General features: G+C 47.8%; 1 protein-coding gene across 1 annotated transcript in view; it reads left to right on the top strand.

Moving 5' to 3' along the window:
- Nucleotides 1-22,393, top strand: part of LOC120936133 (uromodulin-like) — an 88,535-nt gene that overhangs the window by 4,912 nt on the left and 61,230 nt on the right. Inside the window, exons 3-5 of the mRNA XM_040348262.1 lie at nucleotides 1,656-1,808; nucleotides 4,054-4,292; nucleotides 19,794-19,916. Coding sequence (XP_040204196.1) covers nucleotides 1,656-1,808; nucleotides 4,054-4,292; nucleotides 19,794-19,916 — 515 coding nt within the window. The remainder of the gene's footprint in view (nucleotides 1-1,655; nucleotides 1,809-4,053; nucleotides 4,293-19,793; nucleotides 19,917-22,393) is intronic.

The following is a 22,393-nucleotide window of genomic DNA, read 5'->3' as shown; positions in this document are numbered from 1 at the left end:
TGTGTGATTAGGCGAGCTGCCTAATCTGGGTGCTCACCCAAGGAAGGGGAAGTTACGGACAAGTATACCCCCCACTCCATTTGAATTTTTTTTCCCAGTTTCCCCTTTTTTCCCCCCTACTTCTCCAGAACCACATAAACTGTTGTGCAGAACTCTTGGGAGGGGTTTGGGATCAGTCAGTTAGAGTGGGGACTTTGCCAACTTTTTTTGAGCAGCTTTGGAACATTCCACCAAGAGAAAGAACCATTTTTGTATTCACTTCCCTTTGCTGCTATTTTTGCACATTTGCATTTGTGACTGTTGCAGTACCAGCGCACTGACAGCTAGGGGCAGTGTTCTGCACCGTTCTTTGTAAGGTTATACTGTTGATTTTTAACTTTGATAATTCTTGCACAGAATATCTTCCACAGCACTTAAAGTTTAGAGCTCTTTGGGGGAGGAGACTTTGCGTTCAGGCTTGAGCCTCAATCCAAACCTCAGAGGTTGTGAATATTAGAGAGTATATTGTACATCCTGTATTCTTTTTGTGTTTTTTTTTTCTCCTATATACAGGATTTCTTCTGCTATCAAACATTGCGGAGAATGGGCAGATAGCAGGGTTGTGTATGTTGTATGTCTTAGACTATTTAAAGAATTGTATTAACATGTGTGAATTCTGTCCTTCCTTCTTTTCCTCCTTTCTATTTTTTTTTTGGCAGGTATCAGGTCAGCATTTGGGCTCGAATGCTTTAGGACACTGGGGACAGTGTTTTTTCAAGTGGGGGGAGTATTTAGCGCCCCCTTGCTTTCAGCATGGGCGCTACGCTAAAGTTAGTGGGAATGGGAGAGTTACTTTTCTCCCATTCGTGGCTCGCGGGGCATGCTGGGGGAGAGTATATCTGTGACAGGGGTCATGTGTTGAAAAATCTTCGTGGGGTCCCCGTTGCAGGTGCGGTACCCACCTTCAGGGTACGCGCATCCATGGACCCCGACAGCGCGGCCCACCTGGCCAAAGCTGACAGCTGCATCGAACCTCATCCTGAGGAGAAAAGGGACCCCAGCGTTCCACTGGGTCCCATGACATGTTGAGAGGATCCCAGTCTGGGATCGGGCGTCCGGACCACTGACAGGTATGCTTGCTGTCATCAGGGGCCTATATAGGAAAAGTCAACTGGGAGGGTTCACTCTCTTTATTCACCTAAGTCCTTTATTGAAATTGGCCTGTGGCAGAGGCCCTAGAGCCAGGTCTGTGAGAGCGACCTGTTCCCTCCCAGCTAGTTCAGAGTGACGCTTCGGCTGCCAGGCCTGTTATATGTACCCGTCTCTGACAGGCATAGGCCTCAGGTGCAAGCACTGACAATTTTGGTGGGGCACCCAACAGAATTTTAAAGGGTGTCTATGACCCACTTTATGAATCCCCCCCTTGTACATTTTACGCTTACATGGTTTATGACAAGATCAGTAAGTATTTTTTAGCAGTTATAAGACAAATAATAACAAAGTGATGTGAATTAGAGTCATCTATTTTTAAGGTTTTCATATACAACTTATTTACTGCTCTTTGTACAGTGCTATTAAATAAACCTCAAAAAAGGTTAACTAGGGTAAATAAGTCATTTACTACAACCATACAGCTTTCATTATACTAATCTGATTATGGTGACCATTTCTTCCAGGATCTTCTCTCACCTATCTCGTGGACACAACAGGATCAATGTACGATGATATGTATCAACTGAAGTTGGTGAATAATTGGCTTCTAGATCGTATAATTGCAAGATTCCCCTGTGGTATCAGACAATACACTATGGTGGAATACAACGACCCATGTAATAACCATTTTAATACATAAAGCTGTCCAATGTAAATATGGTAGTACTTTTCAGCCTAAAACTGTTATTTTTTTACTTTTTCACTTTTTGCACGTTGAGCTTCACCCATTATATTTTTATTGTTTTTTTTAATTTACACATACATAATAAAAACATGATATGTGTTTATACCATATTTACCCTTGCCCCTTTCCTACCCCACCTCCTCCCCCCTAATCTATCCCCCCGTCCCGCCTACTCTCCCTCCCCCCTACTCCCGTACCTACACTCCACTACTTACTTTTAATTTCACCATATCTCTTCGTTACTTTAAAATTTTTCCACACCTCCCATCTCTTGGCAAACTCATCTCTTGTATCTTTCTGGAAGCATCTTAAATATTCCATATTCCGTGTCTCTTCTATCCCATCTAGCCATTCACCCATCTTTGGGCTGTCTACTTCTTTCCATTTTTTCGGTATTAAACTTTGCCATGCTTCTGCAGGTTTGCTCTTACGGCCCAATCAATATGCTGTCAATTTCTTATGTACATGTTTTTTATTGCCATTACTTGACTATATGTTTTGGATAAAATTTATCAGATACGTTTCCTTGTGAGACATACAAAACCACATTAAAACTTTTGTACTAAAAAAATATATATTTAATTATTTTTTGCTGCAATACAAAGCCCTCCGGGGTAACTTTCCTTTTCCTTCTGCACCATAATACAACATTAGCAGAAGTTGCCCAAAAGCCTCATACACACGATCGGACTTCAAACAAACTTTTCCGTGGATTTTTGTTCGAAGGGTTTGGCCATGAACTTGGTATGCATACACACGGCAGGACTCTTTCAGCCAACAAACATGAAGGTAGTGATGTAGTGATGTAGTTGGCCAACAATTCTTTTCCATTTGTATGCAAGACAAGTTCCTGGCCAATGCCCTTCGGACAAAAGTCCTATGCTTTGTCCGCAGAAAATCTGATTGTGTGTACGAGGCTTAAAGGGGTTGTAAAGGTACAATTTTTCTCCCTAAATAGCTTCCTTTACCTCAGTACAGTCCTCCTTCACTTACCTCATCCTTCCATTTTGCTTTTAAATGTCCTTATTTCTTCTGAGAAATACTCACTTCCTGTTCTTCTGTCTGTAACTCCACACCGTAATGCAAGGCTTTCTCCCTGGTGTGGAGTGTCATGCTCGCCCCCTCCCTTGGACTACGGGAGAGTCAGGACGCTCTCTACGTTGCAGATAGAGAAAGGAGCTGTGTGTTAGTGGGTGTCCTGACTCTTCTGTAGTCCAAGAGAGGGGGCGAGCATGACTCTCCACACCAGGGAGAAAGCCTCACATTACTGTGTGGAGTTACAGACAGAAGAACGGGAAGTGAGGATTTCTCAGAAGAAATAAGGACATTTAAAAGCAAAATGGAAGGATGAGGTAAATGGATGAGGACTGCAATAAGGTAAAGGAAGCTATTTAGGAAAAAATAATTGTACCTTTACAACCCCTCAGTTTGTTATCACTTACAAAATCAAAATAGTAACTCCAAAACGAAAAAAAAGGAATGTCTTTGCATACACTTAAAGCGGGGGTTCACCCGTACATAACACTTTTCCCCCTTAGATGGATGCTCGTTTTGTCTAGGGGAATCGGCTAGTTGTTTTAAAATATGAGCCGTACTTACCGTTTTCGAGATGCATCTTCTCCGCCGCTTCCGGGTATGGGCTGCGGGACTGGGCGTTCCTATTTTGATTGACAGTCTTCCGAGAGGCTTCCGACGGTCGCATCCATCGCGTCACGATTTTCCAAAAGAAGCCGAACGTCGGTGCGCAGGCGCAGTATAGAGCCGCACCGACGTTTGGCTTCTTTCGGCTACTAGTGACGCGATGGATGCGACCGTCGGAAGCCTCTCGGAAGACTGTCAATCAAGAAGGAACGCCCGCTCCCGAAGACCCATACCCGGAAGCGACGGAGAAGATGCATCTCGAAAACGGTAAGTACGGCTCATATTTTAAAACAACTAGCCGATTCCCCGAGACAAAACGAGCATCCATCTAAGGGGAAAAGATGATAAAAAAAAACATCATTGGGTGAACTCCCGCTTTAAATAATTACTGTAAATTAAGTAGATATTAGTTTTAAGAATGACAAGTACAGTTCACTAAATTGTTAATTTTAATTTTTTTCCATTAGAGACTCTTATGGGGAAATAAAGTCAGTACCTAATCGCTCTTTTTGCCATATCTTGTATTTCTTTCTTAGATGTTGGCCCTGTCAGGGTAACATATTCCAAAGATGAGTTTGCTCATTTCTTCAATAGCCTTGTGGCCGAAGGAGGGGGCGACTGTCCAGAACTGGCTATGGAAGGACTGAAGCTGGCTTTGGAGAACTCGCCAAAGAAATCTTTCATTTTGGTATTAACAGATGCATCTGCCAAAGATTATGATAACACTACTTTAGTAAATGAAGTATTCAGTCTTTTAAATGAAACCCAGTCACAGGTAAGACGAATGGCAAACAGTAATTTGTTTATAAAGATGCTTTTTTCTTTACTAATTCGGGTTCATTCACAGGAGGTGCAGACATGCGTCACCCATACAGGGCTGTGGGGGGGAGCACATCCCCCATGCGTTGCTTGCATCCCCTTGCCAGCATGTCATTCTTTTCTACTGAGACACACGGCTGCATGGGCATAGCCACTGTGTCCTCATATACCATGCAAGTGGGTTCAGATCTCTGAACACACCCTGGGCCAGATTCACAAAGAGATACGACGGTGTATCTCCTGATACGCCATCGTATCTCTGAGTTCCGTCAGTCGTATCTATGCGAATGATTCATAGAATCAGTTACACCTGTCGGATCTTAGGGAGATCAATGCGTAAGTGACTTACACCGTGGGATCTTAGGCTGCAATGCCATTTTTTTTAAATTTGGGGTGGACTTTCCCTTAAAATCCACACCAGACCTTAAGGGTCTGGTATGGATATTTGGGGGGAACCCCACGTCATTTTTTTAAAAATTGACGGCGGGTTCCCCTTAATATCCATATCAGACCTGAAAGGCCTGTTAATGGAATTTGGGGGGACCCCCAGCTTTTTTATGAATGAATCATCTCTGAATTGCCAGAGCCGACAATTCATTAGAGCCGCAAAGCCGGTTTTAAATGCCTTTTTTTTCTTTCAGAAATGACACTTTGTGCAGGGACAGTTCTATGTACGGGAAACATGCGCTTTTTCACATGCTGACTTTAAATTTCGTACATAGGGGGGGGTGTAAAGTAATATTACACTTTTATTGTTTCACTTTTAGCATTATTAAATTCACTGCTCCTGAAAAAACGTCCGTTTTTAAAACTTTTTTTTGCATTGATACATGTTTCCTGGGACAGGACCCAGGTCCCTAAACACTTTTTAGGACAATAGATTGCATGTTAGCCTTTGAAATTAACACTTTAGATTTCTCCCATAGACTTTAACAGGGTGTTCCGCGGCTTTTCGAATTTGCGGCGAACACCCCTAATTGTTCGCCGAACAGGCAATGTTCGAGTCGAACATGAGTTTGACTCGAACTCGAAGCTCATCCCTAGTCAGAAGGGCAGTGGACGGTGTCAGTCGTTTTTTATTTATTTTTTTAAAAATTTATTTATTTTTACATTTTTTAACAGTCTTGTTGGGGAGCTTTGGTGAAATATCAGGGGACTAAACAAACCCCTGATAGCTCACTTTTGAAAAAGAGAAAGGCACTGAGTGTGAATTTTCCAGTTCCTTTCTCTGAAGCATAATAAACATAGTAAATTGGAAGAAATATACTGTGTGTACCAAACTTTTGCTGATTCCCTTAATCTCTGTGACTGGTCCCCTGCAGCTTCTGTGAAAGTTGTGACAGGCTGTGGTAGCACCAGGGATGTATCTTGGCCTAGGCCGACAAGGCCTAGGCCTAGGGCGGCACTTTGCGGGGGGCGGCACGGGCACCAAAGCCGGCCCCCACAAGAAAAAAAAGACCCCCGCTCCGTCCTTTTATTTAATCGGCTCCCGCGGCCGCCTTCCGGCTCCCTTATAAATTTAGCCCCCGGCGCGGCGGCCTGTAGCGTGGCACTTGCGCTAGCAACATACATGGGGCGTACTTGGCCAGGGGTGGGGAGCGACTGACGCCTGCATTAAACGGCCGGTGATTGGCCAGACCGGGTGCATGTCATACCAGAGGTATAAGGAGGGTACAGAGGTATAAGGAGGGTACAGAGGTATAAGGAGGGTACAGAGGTATAAGGAGGGTACAGAGGTATAAGCAGGGTACAGAGGTATAAGGAGGGTAAGGGCAACAATTTAGACAGGAGCCAACTGCAACTGGATTGATTGATGTAAGTATGGAGTGAATGGTGCGTGAGTGTGCTAATGTACAGGGAGAAAGAGGCGGAGCTCTAACAGGAAAAGGTGGAGCCTAAAGTGGAAGGGCTGTGGCTTACAGATGATAGGACGTGTCTTAAACAGGAAGGGGTGCGTCATATTTAAATTAGGGGGCGCATGAGTTTAGTCAGGCCTAGGGCAGCACAAAACCTAAATACACCTCTGGGTAGCACTCCATCATCCTCATTGTACCATACAGGGTTAATGTTCCTGTATGGTATACAATGTTGCTGTGGCTTTGGGTGGAGGAGGAGAGCAGTGCAGCTGGCTGGAACATGGAAGTACAAGTGGCAATTTCCCCCCAGCAGTGCAAGGGTGGACTTTCCCTTTCCTGGAGGTGGGCTGTATTCTGTATGTCTCTTTATACTCATGACAATGTCAGGAATATACTGGGACTTTTCAGGTTCTACATAGAAAGTACGCCACATTATCAAAAATAATAATTTTTAATAAGATATGGTGTGTGTGTGTGTGGAATGCATCCATGTGGAGCCTAAAAAGTCCCATTATATTCCTGACATAGCCGAGATTTTTCCTTTCTCTTTCATGACCCATATTTAAACTTTAATTATAACTAACATGTTACCCCTCTTACCCATAATTTAGTAAACAAGGCGACACCTGATGTTGGAGAAAAAACTTGGCCATAGCAGCCATACTTTATTAAAATTTTTTAACATAAACTAAACTTTTCTTCAAATTTACATTCTTTTTAATCACTTAAAATATATATAAAACTATTTTTACAAACAGCCATTTTAAAACGGCAACCATAAAACAGCCATGTGGTCAACGACGGTACCCCAATATTTATATCACCACCACTATACTGCGGGACATTTAACCTACACCGGTCTCCAGCCTTAAAGGCACGGAGACACCCCCTTTCCCGCCGTACCACCAATTCCCGTACTCCAGCGGACACCGTCCCGGTGGAATACAGAGAGGGTCCATAACCGCTGGACCCCCCACACTTCCGTCATCACTGTTTTCTTTTAACCTCCGAGACCACATGACACCGCCACAGCCTGAGAGGATAACCCCTTAACCTTGAGGGCCACCCACACCCGCAGGGCCCTGCGAATCCCATCCTCTAGCCCCAAAGCCCACAAGTCAATTCCAATGTCCGACAGATGCACCCCGTCCCTCCTGTGGAACAAACCCACATCCCTCTCCAACTCAGCGTGTCGAATAACAAGACCCCTGTTACGGGTCACGAACCTTCCCACCACCTGATTGACTTTAATCCTGGCCTTGTTCAACCTTTCCACAGATCTGGCTGTCAGGTCACCTGTGGCCAGGTGACAAGTGCACCCTGTAGGGGTCAGGGATGCACCACAGGGAAGTGAACCCTATAGCCGACTACTGCTGGCAGGGAGGAAGCGTAACCCAAGATCACCCAGGGCGCGGAGTCTAAGACCCAGTTTTGTATTCACCAGAGCCCTTGGTGGTAGGGATGGTCTTGGCCGCAACTGGGTCCAGGTCGCGTTCCCGGGATTCCTCAAGTCACACTCCGCAGGGAGAAGGGGGAAGCAGCCAGCAGGACAAACAGTGGTGATGGACAGGCCGAGGTCAGGGCAACAGGCAGACAAGGATAACCGTGGAACATGCAAATAGTCAGGGGCACAGGCAGACAGGGAAGTCGGGGACAAGCCAAAACGGTACACGGAAGATGATCGTAGCACTCTGCAACCAGGAACTAGCAATACACTGCAGACAGGAACTGAGCATAGGAACACTGTTGAACAGCACTGCAGACCTGTAGAGCAAAGGTTAATATAGGCTTCCTGGGATGGACTAGGGTGGAGCCATACAGGAAGAGGAAGTGATAAGAAGGGAAACCAGAACAGGATCTGCCTCTAATGAACACATGGAGATCAGGTAGGCAGACAGACATGATGCATATTCATGACACTGGCAGTACGCCAGGCCGTCCTGACTACCATGTCTGACCATACTACCAGCAACCCCGGGTAAGCCATGCGCAGGGACATAAAGTCCGCTTTGATGGCCAGGATCAACTCCGCCATTGGCCTGACACCCAAATCGTTTCCCCCCACATGTAGTTCTAAAACATCTGGGGGGGCGATCGAGCCGGGCGTAGTGGCCGACCTCAGGCACCACCCTGCTCCATACCATCCCCGGGAAACCCAACCACCGGACACACGCCTCCCGCCTGGATATGCCCAGTTGCCTGCCATCCGGACGGGCGTCTGCTCTCCTGGCACCCCAAAAAACATACGAGTGCCCTAAGATCCAGACGGGACGTGGAAAGCTGTCATCTGAAATAAAAAAAAAAATTGCAGCCATGTAACACAAATAACCATCCAAACATGAAAACATTTGCAATTCACGCAATAAGCACATAACCCCCCGTTACCTTCCAGTTTAACCCTGTATCATCCCTTACTCAAGCAACAAGTGCGGTCGCACATAGGAACGGAATCTTCTAGATTCCCATCTTCTTCCTCACGGCCGCCTCATCCAACCCGCATCGCGCAGCCTCTGTGGCCGCCCCGATGCGGAAGGAGTGCAAAGCAAACCGTTTCCCGTCAAACCCCGCTGCACCCAAACATTTCCTGAAAACTGTCACAAATTGAAACCTGGACAAAAAGGTACCATCCCCGTGCACAAAAAATGCCCCCAATCCTGCCAGGCGAACGCCAACAAATTCCTCAACCGCTTTTACCGGACAAACCATTGATCCCGGTAATGCATAAAGCACCACCCGGATTCCCCTTCCCGCCTGGTCCGTTTTGGACCGGCGCAACATCAGAACCACACTCTCCCCCTCCACTCGCACGTCCTGAACCCCAAAACCGCCCGCCACCGACTTAGAAGGGCTGACCAATTCCCCCAACCTGAATGCCCCAAAAAACGCCACCGCAAAAAAACGCTTTAAACAGAATCACCTCGTACCCCGACGAACACACCTCCCCCAGCTTCCCGCAGATAGCCTGAAGCACAGCGAACGATACCGGCCTACGCGAATCCCTACAAACCTTTTCTTTTCGATACCCCTTTACCGTCTGCTTCACCCAAAAACTTTTTGTGAAGTCTTGTAGTCCCTGTAACTTAAAAAGGAATGCTAGACCCGCCAGCTTGCGCTCAATGGCGGAAACCGACCCCCCCGTCTTCCATGTGCCTAGACACGAAATAAAACACCAGCCATCCGACTTCCACTCCCCCTCCCCCCATCTCGACCTCCGCCTGTCGCAAAAAATTAAACCATTCCGCCCGTCTCGAGTACGCCGCCCACGTCGCCCCACTCACCGACCATTGGATACAACACGCGGCAAGTCCAATGCAGTGTCCCAGAGCCACGCCGGGCAAGGCACCCCGGTCTGCTCCACTGAAGGAGCCAACTCCCTGAACCTGGCCCACTGAAAACGAGATAGAGAGTCAGCGAGCGTGTTGTCCACCCCCGGTATGTCTACAGCATACAGAAATATGTTACACTGTAAACACCGTAGCACCAAATGTCTCAACAACCGGACCACCGGCAAGGATGAAGCGGAGATCCGGTTGATGACCTGTACCACCCCCATATTATCACAATTAAGCCGGACTTTCAAATTGCGACACTCCTCACCCCACAATACCATCGCCAAGACCACTGGTAACAGTTCCAGTAGTACTAGGTTCTGGAGGAAACCTGTCTCCTTCCACGAATCAGGCCAAGGTTCAGCACTCCACCGACCCTGAAAAAAGGTCCTGTAACCCATCGACCCAGCTGCGTCCGTGACCAGGTCCAGATCAAAATTACTGATGGGTCCTTCCATCCAGACTGACCTCCCGTTAAACGTTTCCAAAAACGTGTGCCACACTCTTAGGTCCTCTTTCAGTTCCTTGGTCAATCTAATAAAGTGCTTCAGGGATTTTGCTCCTGCGGTGGCCGCCGTCAACAAAACACCCGTCCCATGGGGATGATCCAACACGCAAAATTGAACTTGCCCAGTAACGACTGTAGTTCCCTTAACGTGACCTTGCTGCGCCCCAGGAAATCCCGTATCTCAAGCCTGAGATTCTCCACCTTATCCGGTGGCAGACGGCACTCCATTGCCTGGGAATCTATCACGATCCCCAGAAAACTGAGCTCCGTAGTAGGGCCCTAAGCCGCATCCACAGGGTAATGTCATTGTGGTCCCACCTAATGGAAGGCCGCACCGCCATACGCTGCCAGAATTGCTCATCGTAGCACAACCAACCTGTACCCCCATACGCGCCTCACCATTCGCATCCATGTAGCAAAACAACGCTGAGCAGTGTTCTGGCTTCTTATCGCCAATGACACTGGCCAGAATTGTGAATGCTTGCAGCCAATTCCCAAAAGTACGAGGGATGAGGCGATAACGCCGCTTCTCCTCGTCCTCTTTCTTAGAATCGTCGGGCTTGACCCTATCTAAGTTAAATTTTTCAAGTTGAAGCAAGGAAAAAATCTCCACATACTCACCTTTAACGATTTTGTCCCTCACCTCCTGCTTCAGGACCTAGGGGTCCCTCAAAACATACAAAGACCTCACATTTAGCTGCATCTGCAATTCTAACGATATCAGATCTGGTAGCTGCTGTTTTTTCCTTATGAGTGTCCCCCGCCGCGCTGACTGCCGGAACAGCCGCTGCCCCCCCCACTTGCACCAGCCCCCCCCACCCATGGGGCCACCTGCGGTAGCACTGCAGGACCCCCAGCAAAACGCTGCAACAGGTCCCGCAGCCCCCAGCAGGTCCTGCATCTGACCCGGTGCCCCCGGCGCGGCGGGTAAACCCCCCGCAGCCCCGGGTGCACCCGGCCCCCGTGCCACTACACCGGCACCCCCCACGCTAGCACCCCCTAGCCCAACCCCCAATAAGCTACACAGTGCATTTGACAGATCCATATTAGGTAAAGAGGTTGTCTTACCTGGCTGCTTGGGAACCGCACCACCAGCTGTCGCCTCTACATCCATCGCTGGTTGCCGTAGGTCGTCCTCTTCCTCCTCAGACACTTCACCCTCCGATCGGTCCTCCGCAGTGTGGCATCTGTCCACTTATCTTCAGTGTGCCCCAGGGTGAGCCTTGATGTCAGCTGGGCAGGAAGCAGTGATCGGGCTGCAGTCTTGGTACGGTCGCTTGCTCCGCCCACCTATAGAGGAGCTTTGTTACAGCCCGGATCGAGCCTCTCAGCCTAAAAGGAGCCTATGCCCAGGAGAAAGGGTGTGCTGCTGCCGCCATAGAAAGGAAGCTGGCAGATATGGGCTTATCCTCGTCCATGCTTTTGGATTCTTCAGCTGCCTCCCCTTTGTCTGGGCCCGCCCACTGGCTCCTTCCTGCATGCAATCAGCGGCAGGCAGTGTAAGCTCACTGAAGTTCTTTGGATCCTCCTGCACTCAGCATTAGTGCGGGGTGGACTGACACTATGCCGCTAGTGAGACACATCATACACAGAGCAATCTCCTCACTCTCGGTGCAGTCCACTTTGACTTCCAGGGGGGGGGCAATTGACCCCCCTTTCCCTGCCATGGGAGATGAATGTCTGTGCCCCATGTAAATGATTTAAACCTAAAAGCGGAATTCCATCCAACTTTGAACTTGCGCATTAAGTGACCGTAACCCCCTAACATGCCACATTTGGCAAGTAATTTTTTTTTGGGGGGGGGGAGCAGATACTCTCTTTTTAGGGTCATCCAGCTCCCACTTCCTCCCGGGGTTCTGCGGCACCAGAAAAAAAAGTTCACCTCGCCCTGCAATCTTCTGGGACAGGTCACAGGTCCCAGAAGGTTGCTCGACCAATCACAACGCGCAGCGCACGCATTGCAGCTCGTGCATGGCAGTGCGTGCCCGGCTGTGAAGCCACAGCCGGGCACACACAGTCGTGATGCCGACGCCGAGGAGAGAAGGGGGAGAGGAGCGGGCTTTGTACGCCTGCATCTCTGGACCGTGGGACAGGTGAGTGTCCGATTATTAAAAGTCAGCAGCTACACTTTTTGTAGCTGCTGATTTTTATATGGGTGGAACTCCACTTTAAGGGACAGTTACATAGTTTATAAAGTTGAAAAAATACTACGGTCCAGCCAGTTCAACCTATGCGTATGTAGGTGTGTGTGTGATTTTCATTATCTAACAATTCCCACAGCGCTGTATATTGTGCTTCTTGAGCAAGACATCGAATGCCCCTTACACGCGATCAGAAATTCCAACAGCAAAAGTCTGATGTAAGCTTTTGAACAGAAATTCCGACCGTGTGTATGCTCCATCGGACTTTTGCTGGCAGAATTTTCATCAGCAAAAGATTGAGAGCTGTTTCTCATCCCTCGTACACACGACCGAGAATCTCGTCGTAAAAGAAACGTTGTTTTCCTTGACGAGATTCTTGTCAAGCTTTCCTTGCATACAAACTGTCGAGACAAAATCTCGTTGTTCTCAAATGCGATGACGTACAACACGTACGACGGCACTATAAAGGGGAAGTTCGATTCCACTGGCGCCACCCTTGGGGCTGCTTTTGCTAATCTCATGTTACTGTGTGTTAAGAAAAAGTTTGGTGAGAGACGATTCGCGCTTTTCAGTCCATTACAAACACAAATTTTACCGAAGTTGCGCTCCCGTCTCATACTTTATTCTGAGCATGCGCAGGTTTCTAAGCATACACACGAATGTGTTTCTCATCATAAACCAGCGCGACGAGAAACACAACGAGAAAATTCAGACTCCCGACGAGAAAAAAGAGAGCATGTTCTCTTTTTTTTTTTTCTCTTTGAGATCCACAACAGTTTTCTCGACGAAAAACATACACACGACCGTTTTCCTCTGCAAAAAAGCTCTACCGTCAGTTTTCTTGATGTCGTGTGTACGAGACTTCAAATTTTCCGACAGAAAAAATTCCTATCGGAATATCCGATCGCCTGTAGCAATTCCGATGCGCAAAATTCCGACGCATGCTCGGAAACAATTTGACGCATGCTTGGAAGCATTGAACTTCATTTTCTCAGCTCGCCGTAGTGTTGTATGTCACCGTGTTCTTTTTTGTTTCAATCGTTTTTATTGGTTTTAACATGGGTACAAGTACAATATGAACATTGTACGTCGCGCAACGACGTTACGGATTGACATCCCTTAGAGAGGGAAACAGAGTTTCATAGACAAATTAAAGGTAAACATCATATTTAAACATACACGCACTGTGGTCTCCGCCATCTCCCGGCCACCCCAAATGGGCTCTATTTGTGGTCCGGGAGGGGGGGGGGGACCGTCGTCGAATACAATTGGAGGGGGATAGCCCCCTGAAGGTGTGTAACAGCGCCTCAAAGGTTCACATACTTTACATATAGACGGTGGTCACATTGTTCAGTCAAGAAGGGTCTGGATATCAACATCTAGGTCACATTACGTTTGGCTGTCATCGCAGTTCTAGAGCAGGTTACCCAGGGACCCCAGGCCAGACGGCACTTCGTGGTTTGGCCAGCGCTGGCCGCTGTCAAGGTTTCGTAGCTAAAGTGAAGGTCCACAAGGTCAATTACTTGGTCTATCGTCGGGGCCTTCTCTGATTTCCAAAGTCTTGTTAGACAGAGTCTTGCAGACAGTAAAATATGTGTAGTAACGTATCTAAGGGGAGAAGGTATGTCCTCAATGGTCAGGTTGAGTAACGCGAGAGCAGGAGATGGGAGCACCGGGTGTCTGGTGACGTTAGATATGAGATTGAAAGTGTTTTCCCAATATGTGTGGATGGAGGGGCAAGCCCAGAATGTGTGGAGCATGTCCCCTTTAAGGGAGCTACATCTCCAGCATAGATTGGAGGATTGGGGGTTGTATGATGCCAATCTATCCGGCGTCAGATACCACCGTAGAGAGATTTTTTGGGTAAGTTCCCAAAGTGCTGAACATTTTGTGGAGGTGTACACTGCCTGCAGTGCCCTCGACCATTGGTCAACGGAGAAGGTACAAGCCAAGTCGGCCTCCCAACGAAGGTGGGAGGGCGACTTGGAAAATTGGGTCTTCAAGTGCAGTAGATTGTAGAAGTGGGAGATTCCCTTAATGCGGGTGACTGGGTCCGTAAGGAACTTCCAGGTCTGTGGAGGAATGGCGTAAATGGGCAGAGGTATTGTCTTAATGCAGTGGCAGAGTCTCACATACGTGAAGAGTTCAGTAGAGGGGAGGTCAAACTCCTTCTGAAGCTGGGAGAAGGGTTTAGGTGCTGTGTCAAGTACTATCTGATTCAGGAATCGAATTCCCTTAAGGGTCCAGTGGGTCAAGGGCAGGTCCGGCGATAGATAGTGAAGGGATTCTAGGGGTATTTGGTCAGGCGAGGGAGAGGTGGTACAGGAAATGTTTGTGACCAGCTTGTCCCAGGCTCTGGCCGTTGCTTTCATGGAGGGTGAGAGAGAGGACGGAACCGCCGCTCCCAGAGGGATACTCATGACCCAGTTTTTAAGGGAGGGGCGTGCGAGAGAGAGGCGTTCTATGTGTCCCCATGGTGATTTTGGACATGCACTGAACCATTCGGGCAGCTGAGCCAGAATGGCCGCGAGGTAGTAGTCCTCGAAGTCTATGGATCCCGCGCCCCCGGCTAGTTTATGCTTGATCAGTTTTGAGTGGGCACACCGAGGTCTTTTACCTTTCCAGAGATGTTGGTTGAGAATTGTTTGTAGGGACCTGAAAAAGGACGTAGGGAGTGGTATAGGTAGCGTTCTGAAAAAGTACAATATCTGTGGTAGGCAAAGCATTTTAAAGGCTGCCAGCCTACCCGACCATGAGAGTTCGTGTTGTGTGATGTGTTGGGAGTCCGAACGAATCTTGGCAAGGAGGGGCGGGAAGTTGGCTGAGAAGAGACGTTTAGTCGTGCGGGTCAGCTTGACCCCTAAGTAGGATATGTCATCGTCTGCCCAGGTGTACTGATGTTGTAACAGTAGGAGGTTCTTAGTCGTGGCGTCTAGGTTAATGTCGAGTATAAACGATTTGGTTGCATTTACCTTATAGTATGATATATTACTAAACCAATTAAGTATTTTCTGTACTTCAACCAGGGAAGAGACCGGATCAGTAAGGATTAAGATTACGTCATCCGCAAAGAGACTGAGTTTATGAGAGGTGTGTCCAATCTGCATACCGGAGATAGAGGGATTGTTTCTGATATGTGTTGCGAGGGGCTCCATGAGTAGGTTAAAGATGAGAGGGGAAAGGGGGCATCCTTGGCGTGTACCATTAGTGATGGGGAATGAGCGGGAGATCATATCTGCTGTGAACACTTGGGCTGAAGGGGCGGAATATAGAGCCATAATGGCATTGAAAATGAAACCCTGGAAGCCAAATAGTTGGAGCACAGACCTGAGATATGCCCAGTGTACTCTATCGAACGCCTTCTCTGCATCCAAGGAGAGGAGCAGAGAAGGCGTTCCCGTCGTTTCCGCATGGTGGATCAAGTTTAGTAATCTTCTAGTGGCATCTGATGCCTGTCTGCCCACAGTGAAACCAGCTTGGTCTCTATGGATGAGGGTGGGCATGACTGCTTTCAGTCTGTTCGCTATGGTTTTGGCGTATATTTTCAAATCCAGATTTAGCAACGAAATTGGGCGGAAATTTTGAGGTTTGTTCGGCTCCTTCCCTGGTTTCGGTATCGTTACTACAAGGGCATTTAAAACATCAGGCGCAAATTGAGAAGAGGAGGCAGCAGCTTTGAACATCTCGGTCATGTGGGGAGTCAGGTGGGCAGAAAATCTTTTGTAGTATTCCCCTGAAAAGCCGTCGGGGCCAGGGGCTTTGTTAGAGGGAAGTGATCTAATAGTCAGCGCAATTTCATGGGCTGTCAATGGAGCGTTGAGGGACGATAGTTGATCACCGGTCAGAGTAGGCAGTCTAATGGCTTGGAGGAAACCGTTGATGTCGTCTGGCGTTGGTTGCGGGGTATGGGGGTCTTGCTGAAGGTTGTACAGGTCTCTATAATAGTCACTAAAAGCGTTTGCTATGTCTTGGGGATTCGTCAGGGATTCATTGGAGTGAGGGTGAAAAATTTGGGAGATATTGGTTTTGGTACGTCTATTCTTTAAACGGTTTGCAAGTCTCTTCCCGGCCTTATTGGACGTGGAATAGACAGTAGCCTTAACCTTCCTATGGAGATATTCGTAGGAGTGAAGGAGTAGCGTTCGGAGCTCTCTTCTCAGGGTCATGATTTGGTCAAGTAGGGAGGGGTGGGGGCACGACTTGTTTTTGGAGTCTAAGGATGCTATGTGAGACGTTAAGTCATCGAAGCGTTGCGTCCTCTTCTTCTTATGCATAGATCCTATTTTCATAAGTACCCCTCTCATATACGCCTTATGGGCCCTCCACAGTACCCCAGGGTCAGACACTGAGCCATTATTGAGTACAAAGAAATCATTGATGTGGCTCTCTATCTCTACGGCATATTCGTCGTGCTCTAAAATATAATTATTCGCTCTCCACAGGAAAGTGTTTTGGGGCCGAGCCGAGATTTCAATGGCAATCGAGATTGGGGCATGGTCTGACCAGGTGGCAGTGTGGATCGCCGAGGCTGACACTTGCTGTAAGAGCCATTTATCCGTTAGAAATAGATCGATTCGCGAGTACGAATTGTGTCTAGGGGAAAAAAAAGTGAAGTCCTTCTCAGTTCCATGATGACATCTCCAGATGTCAAACAAGTTATGGGACGAAATAATTTTTTTCAACGGGGAGTCTCGCCGTCCGGTTGCAGCTGTGGTGTCAAGGAGGGAATCAGGAGCAAGATTAAAGTCTCCCCCTATGATCAGGTGACCTTGCTGTATTGGTGTGAGTGTCCTTAAGACTTTGTGGAGGAATTGCCTCTGGTGGGTGTTTGGGGCATACACGTTGACCAGGGTGAACGTTTTCTTGTCAATGGTGCAAACCAAAAATATATAGCGGCCTTCAGGGTCTAGTACTACGTTCAGGGGCCTGAAGTCAATGGAGTTGTGGATCGCTACCATGACTCCTCTGGTCTTAGTAGCGTGGGATGCATGGTAGACATGTGGAAAGTGAGGGTTATTGCATAGGTGAACGTCCGCTTGGAGGAGGTGCGTCTCCTGAGCAAAGATAATGTCACCATGAAGAGCCTTCACGGTTTTCCATAATGAGTGTCTTTTGGCCGGGTGATTAAGCCCATTAACGTTCAGCGAAATGAGGTTGAGTGGCATCCTGGGTAGACAGTGCAGGTGTGCAGGAAATAAACACTTACAGTTAGGTGCTCTCTTCGGCGGTGGAACGAAACAGGAGGACAGTCAGTAGGAGACCAGAGAAGGACAGGACTCAGCTGCGGAATTGAGGTCAGAACTGCGGATAGAGCAACATGTTACCACAAAAGGAAAAAAAACAATATCTTGGTAGTATGTGAGTAGAGTCGTGAATCATTAGAAGCACACCAGAGCAAAAGAGGAAACGAAACTGCAAAGTTAAAGGGAACTATCCCTCAGGGAGGAGGATAACTTGATGAGGGAACTAAGTGCTATAAGCTGAGCGGCACCACCTTCCGGAGGCAGTGCTTCAAGGGAGGTGGGGTTGATCTCAACCACGACCTCCGTCAGGGGCAGAACAGTCCAACACAACAGGAGCTGAATAAACTCAGGGATGGCTCAATCAGGACCCATGGGAGAGGGGTCGTAGTTAGTGGCCCGTTGTCGATCATTGCTTCATGCCATATCCACATTGTTAGGGTGCGGGTTCAGGTTCCGGCGGGGAGAGTTGCGGTCTTCGCGAGGCGGGAGCGGTGCGGGGGGCTCAGGCAGTATGCCCCAGGTGCGTAGGAGGTGTATGCCTTTATCGAGGTCGGCGACCACATGAGATTTTCCGTTTTTGGTGATGATTAGCGAGGCTGGATATCTCCACTTGTACTGGATGCTGTGATTTTGGAGACCCTTGGTGACTGGGCTCAATTGCCTCCGCATTTGGAGGGTATACTTTGAGAGGTCAGGAAACAGCTGGAGATCCGTAAACGGAGCTGGTAGCGGTGTCTTAGATTTAACACCAAACATGAGCCGTTCCTTAACATGGAAAAAGTGTATGCGCATCAACACATCCCTGGGTACTGAGGCGGCAAGATGGGACGGTTTTGCGATCCTGTGGATCCGATCAATAATTATGTCGCGGGGAGGTGCGTCCGGGAGTACGAGGTGTATGAGTTCCTTGGCGTACTTAGGGAGATCTGCAGGAAGTATGGATTCAGGGACCCCTCTAAGTTTCACGTTGTTCCTGCGAGATCGGTCTTCTAAATCTGCGAGTTTACTGCGCATCCACGTTTGCTCCTCTCTGACAGCCTCATATACATCAATCATGTCATTTACTGTTGAGGTACAGTCAGTCATACTGGTTTCTACGTGGGAAATTCTTTCCCCCAGGGAGTGGATGTCTGAGTTAACCTTAGTGAAAAGGGAGGATAGGTCAGTCATCAGGGAGGATTGTAAAGATAGGAGCATGTCTTTTAATGTAGAGTCCAGCACAGGTTGGCCTGAGGTGGGGAAAGAGGCCACTGAGGAGTGTAAGGCCTGGTTGGACAGAAAAGCCGGGGCCTCAATTAATGCTATGGCCGGCCGCTCCGGCGGCGCATCCAGCCGCATCTTAGCCTTAGCCGGGCTGCTGGTGAGGGGTTCTCTGTCCAGGGGGCGATCGGAGGATACAGGGGGGGACTGGCTGCCTGATCTGATCGGATTAATGCCTGTGGCATTGTCATGCGTGTCCCGCAGCGCGGCGCGGCCGGCGCCATTACTGTCGTCACTGACCTTCCCCGCCGGCTTGAAGGAGAACGCCGTCAGTTTCTGCGGCTTGTATTCAGTTAGCCTCTTCCTGGACATGTTCTCCGGGGTCCAGGGTATGTCAGGAGGACGGATGGCTGTGGATGGAGTCGTTGAGAGGGCCGTTGTGGCTGTGTTGCTCTCCCTGGGCTGATGAGCTGTGAGATTAGGCTGCCATCTTCAGCTCCGGTCGGCCACGCCCCCCTATGTCACCGTGTTCTTGATGGTCAAATGTTCAGAGAACTTTTGTGTGACGTGTGTATGCAACCAAGCAGAATTTTTTTTTCGGAGAAACCATCCAAGGTTTTTCCGACGGAAAATCTAAGTTTGTGTACGCGGCATAAAAGTTTTTGAAGCTGTTAACACTCTCAGCTAGAAGCACTTCCTGGGGGGATAGAGTTCCACATATTTTTTTCTTAATGATCCCTTTCTTCAATCTTTCTTCTAACTTCAAATTATGCCCATGTGCACTTTTCAGGGACCTAAGACTCCTTTCACACTGTGGCCGCCCGTGCATTAGCGGTAAAGCACCGCTATCGCTTTTTGGCCACTAGCGGAGCACTTTTAACCCCAAATAAGGGGTTAAAAGCGCACGTGTTGCGATGCTTTGGCAGCGCTGCCCATTCATTGCAATGGGCAGGGCGTTTTGGGAGCGCTCCCAAAGATGCTGCTTGCAGGACTTTTTCTAATGTCCCACGAGTGCACCGCCCCAGAGGAAGAAATCATTTCAAATTGTCAATCATTATTATTTTAACAGCTTCTCATTTTAAAATATTATTCTGCTTTATAATAGAACTAGAAATCTAATTTTTTATTTGCCCCCTCATAATGCTTTCAACTATCTACTCTTATCCTTTTTCTATTTCAGGTTTTCTTTGTGACCACTGGTCTTTGCTCCTCTGCAGATGATGCAGATTTTCTTATTTATAGGGAAATAGCATCAAGGAGCTTTGGACATGCCTTTCAAGTCGATGCATCTGATTTAAATATGGTGAGTATTTTTTTTTTCAGCATTATATCCGATTATTATTGCCAATAAATACAATGTGCATAAAGTCCAATCAAAGTGAAAATTAGTGCAGTCTTTATAATAAAGTGCAAGCATGCAGAAACTTTTCACGGTGCAGGAATCGCAGTGCTGTGCTTCCCTCCTGTGTTCCCACACTCACCAACCGTTGTTGATTCTTTAAAGCGGAGGACCCATCAATTTTTTTTTTTTAAAGTCAGCAGCTACAAATACTACAGCTGACTTTTAAAAAATTAACACTTACCTGTCCAGCGCGCCCGCGAAGTCGGCAGACAAGGACGAGCAATCGCTTGTTCATCGGATGCTGCCGCCGCCATGCTCGTTGAGGGAATCAGGAAGTAAAGCCTTGCGGCTTCACTGCCCAGTTCCCTACTGCACATGCGCGAATAGCGCGGCGCATCGTCACTGGTCTCCACTCTCTACTGGGAACAGTGGGCCAGATTCACAGAGCAGATACGACCAGCATCGGGTATGCAAATTAGGAGTTACGGCGATCCACGACGGTTTTTCGCGTTTGCTACGTCGCCGCTAGTCTACTTTCCCGTCGCAAATTTAGTCGTCGTTTTGGGTGCCCTAACTTTACACAGCACACGTATGTGCTGTATAAAGTATGGCCGTCGTTCCCGCTTCGAAATTTAAAAATTCATGTCGTTTGCGTAAGACGTCCGGGAATCAGAAAATACGCTACGCACGGCGGGTAATTCAAAATGGAGCATGCGCAGTAGGTCCGGCGCAGGAGCGCGCCTAATTTAAATGACACACGCCCCTTTGAATTACGTGGGCTTATGCCGGAGGCCGCTGGCGTAGTTTTAATCGCAAGTGCTTTGTGAATCAGGCACTTGCGATGAAAACTTGCGGAGGTGTAACATATCTACGATACGTTACGCCGCCGCGATTCTACGTGAATCTGGCCCAGTGTGTTTCCCAGAAGACAGTGGGGGTGACGCGAAGGGGCGTGACTCCCGTGGCAGTCGATACCCGGAAGTGGTGCAAATACCTGTTTTATACAGGTATCTGCACCCCCCCCCCCCCCCGTGAAAGATGCCAAATGTGACACCGGAGGGGGGGAAGAGTTCCGAAAAGTGGAAGTTTCATTTTTGGGTGGAACTTCTCTTTAAGCCAACGATAACAGTTACTATGCACTTGAATGAGAGTATCCTGGTCTTGGCCTTTGTTTTCCTCAATCCTCCTCTGCTCCTCCGGTATGGTGGCTGGATTCAGTAGTGAACATTAATTTCATATAAAGAGATCTACTGTACATAGTATAATATTTTTACGTTATTTTTCCTTTAAAAAAACAGTTACAGCCCTGGTTCACACTGGGTACGATTTGGTACGATTTGAGATGCGATTTGACATGTCAAATCGCATCTCAAATCGGCGGCATTTGCCGGCAATTGTCGGCAATGGCACTGTCCTAATCGGTGCGGCGCTGCACCGATTTCAAAAAGTAGTTCCTGTACTACTTTTTGCGATTTCGGCCCGAGATTTACATTGAACCCTGCACAGATGTCTCTTAAATCACGGCCAAAATCGCGGCAAAATCGCAGACGCGGAATCGCGGTAAAATCAAGATTTTACCGCGATTTTGGATTTTGAATTCACAGCAGTGTGAACCTAGCCACATTCGTAAAAGAACAATGTACAAAGGCACAAAATGCCAGACTGGAAACGCCGTGGCAGTGTGCGCTTCACCGACCAGATGTGATGTCACTGGAAGTCCCCATCTAACGTGTTTCATCCCTCGCACAAGGCATCGTCAGAAGCTAGGGACGCCAATGATTGGATCTCCTTTTTATGTCACTTGCCACTCCCACTCCTCCCATGTAACCACCTACTACACCCTTTACATGACGTTTTTTCCACCTACCACCATACTGAAAGAATGTTACTTCGTATTAAATGGCTATAAGAGCAGGCGCCATGTTACTACACTCAACATATCGTTTAATACTAAAACAACAGATACAAGTAGAAGAGATTTTAAAATATGATATCTAATACATATATAATTCCTATCTAAAATTTTGTATATGGTCCAAGTATATACAAATTCATATCTATCTACTTGTAGTTAACCACTATTGTAATCATCCCACTAGCTGTGGATTCCTCTTCACACAATATATGGTTCAAATGTATGTAACTTAAAGCGAAGGTCCACCCTAAAAAACATATACATTAAAATGTTCTTTGAAATAAATAAAAAAATTACTTACCAGAAACCCCTGTTGCTAGGCAGTATTTCTAATCTGCCTCTTCCTAGTCCGCGGTGCTGTTCCGCTACTTCCTCCTTTTCGGCGAGCTCCCCCAGTTGTCTTCTGGGACCTGTGTGTCCCAGAAGACAACGGGGCCATTCACAAAGTGCCGCGCGACTCACGAATGCGTAGTAAGAAAACAGGCAGTGAAGCCGCAAGGCTCCACTGCCTGTTTCCCTCCGT

This window comes from Rana temporaria, chromosome 4 (genome assembly GCF_905171775.1).
Source record: "Rana temporaria chromosome 4, aRanTem1.1, whole genome shotgun sequence".
Taxonomy (NCBI): Eukaryota; Metazoa; Chordata; class Amphibia; order Anura; family Ranidae; genus Rana; species Rana temporaria.
The sequence above is the reverse complement of the archived record's forward strand: the minus strand, read 5'-3'. Positions and strand labels throughout refer to the sequence as shown.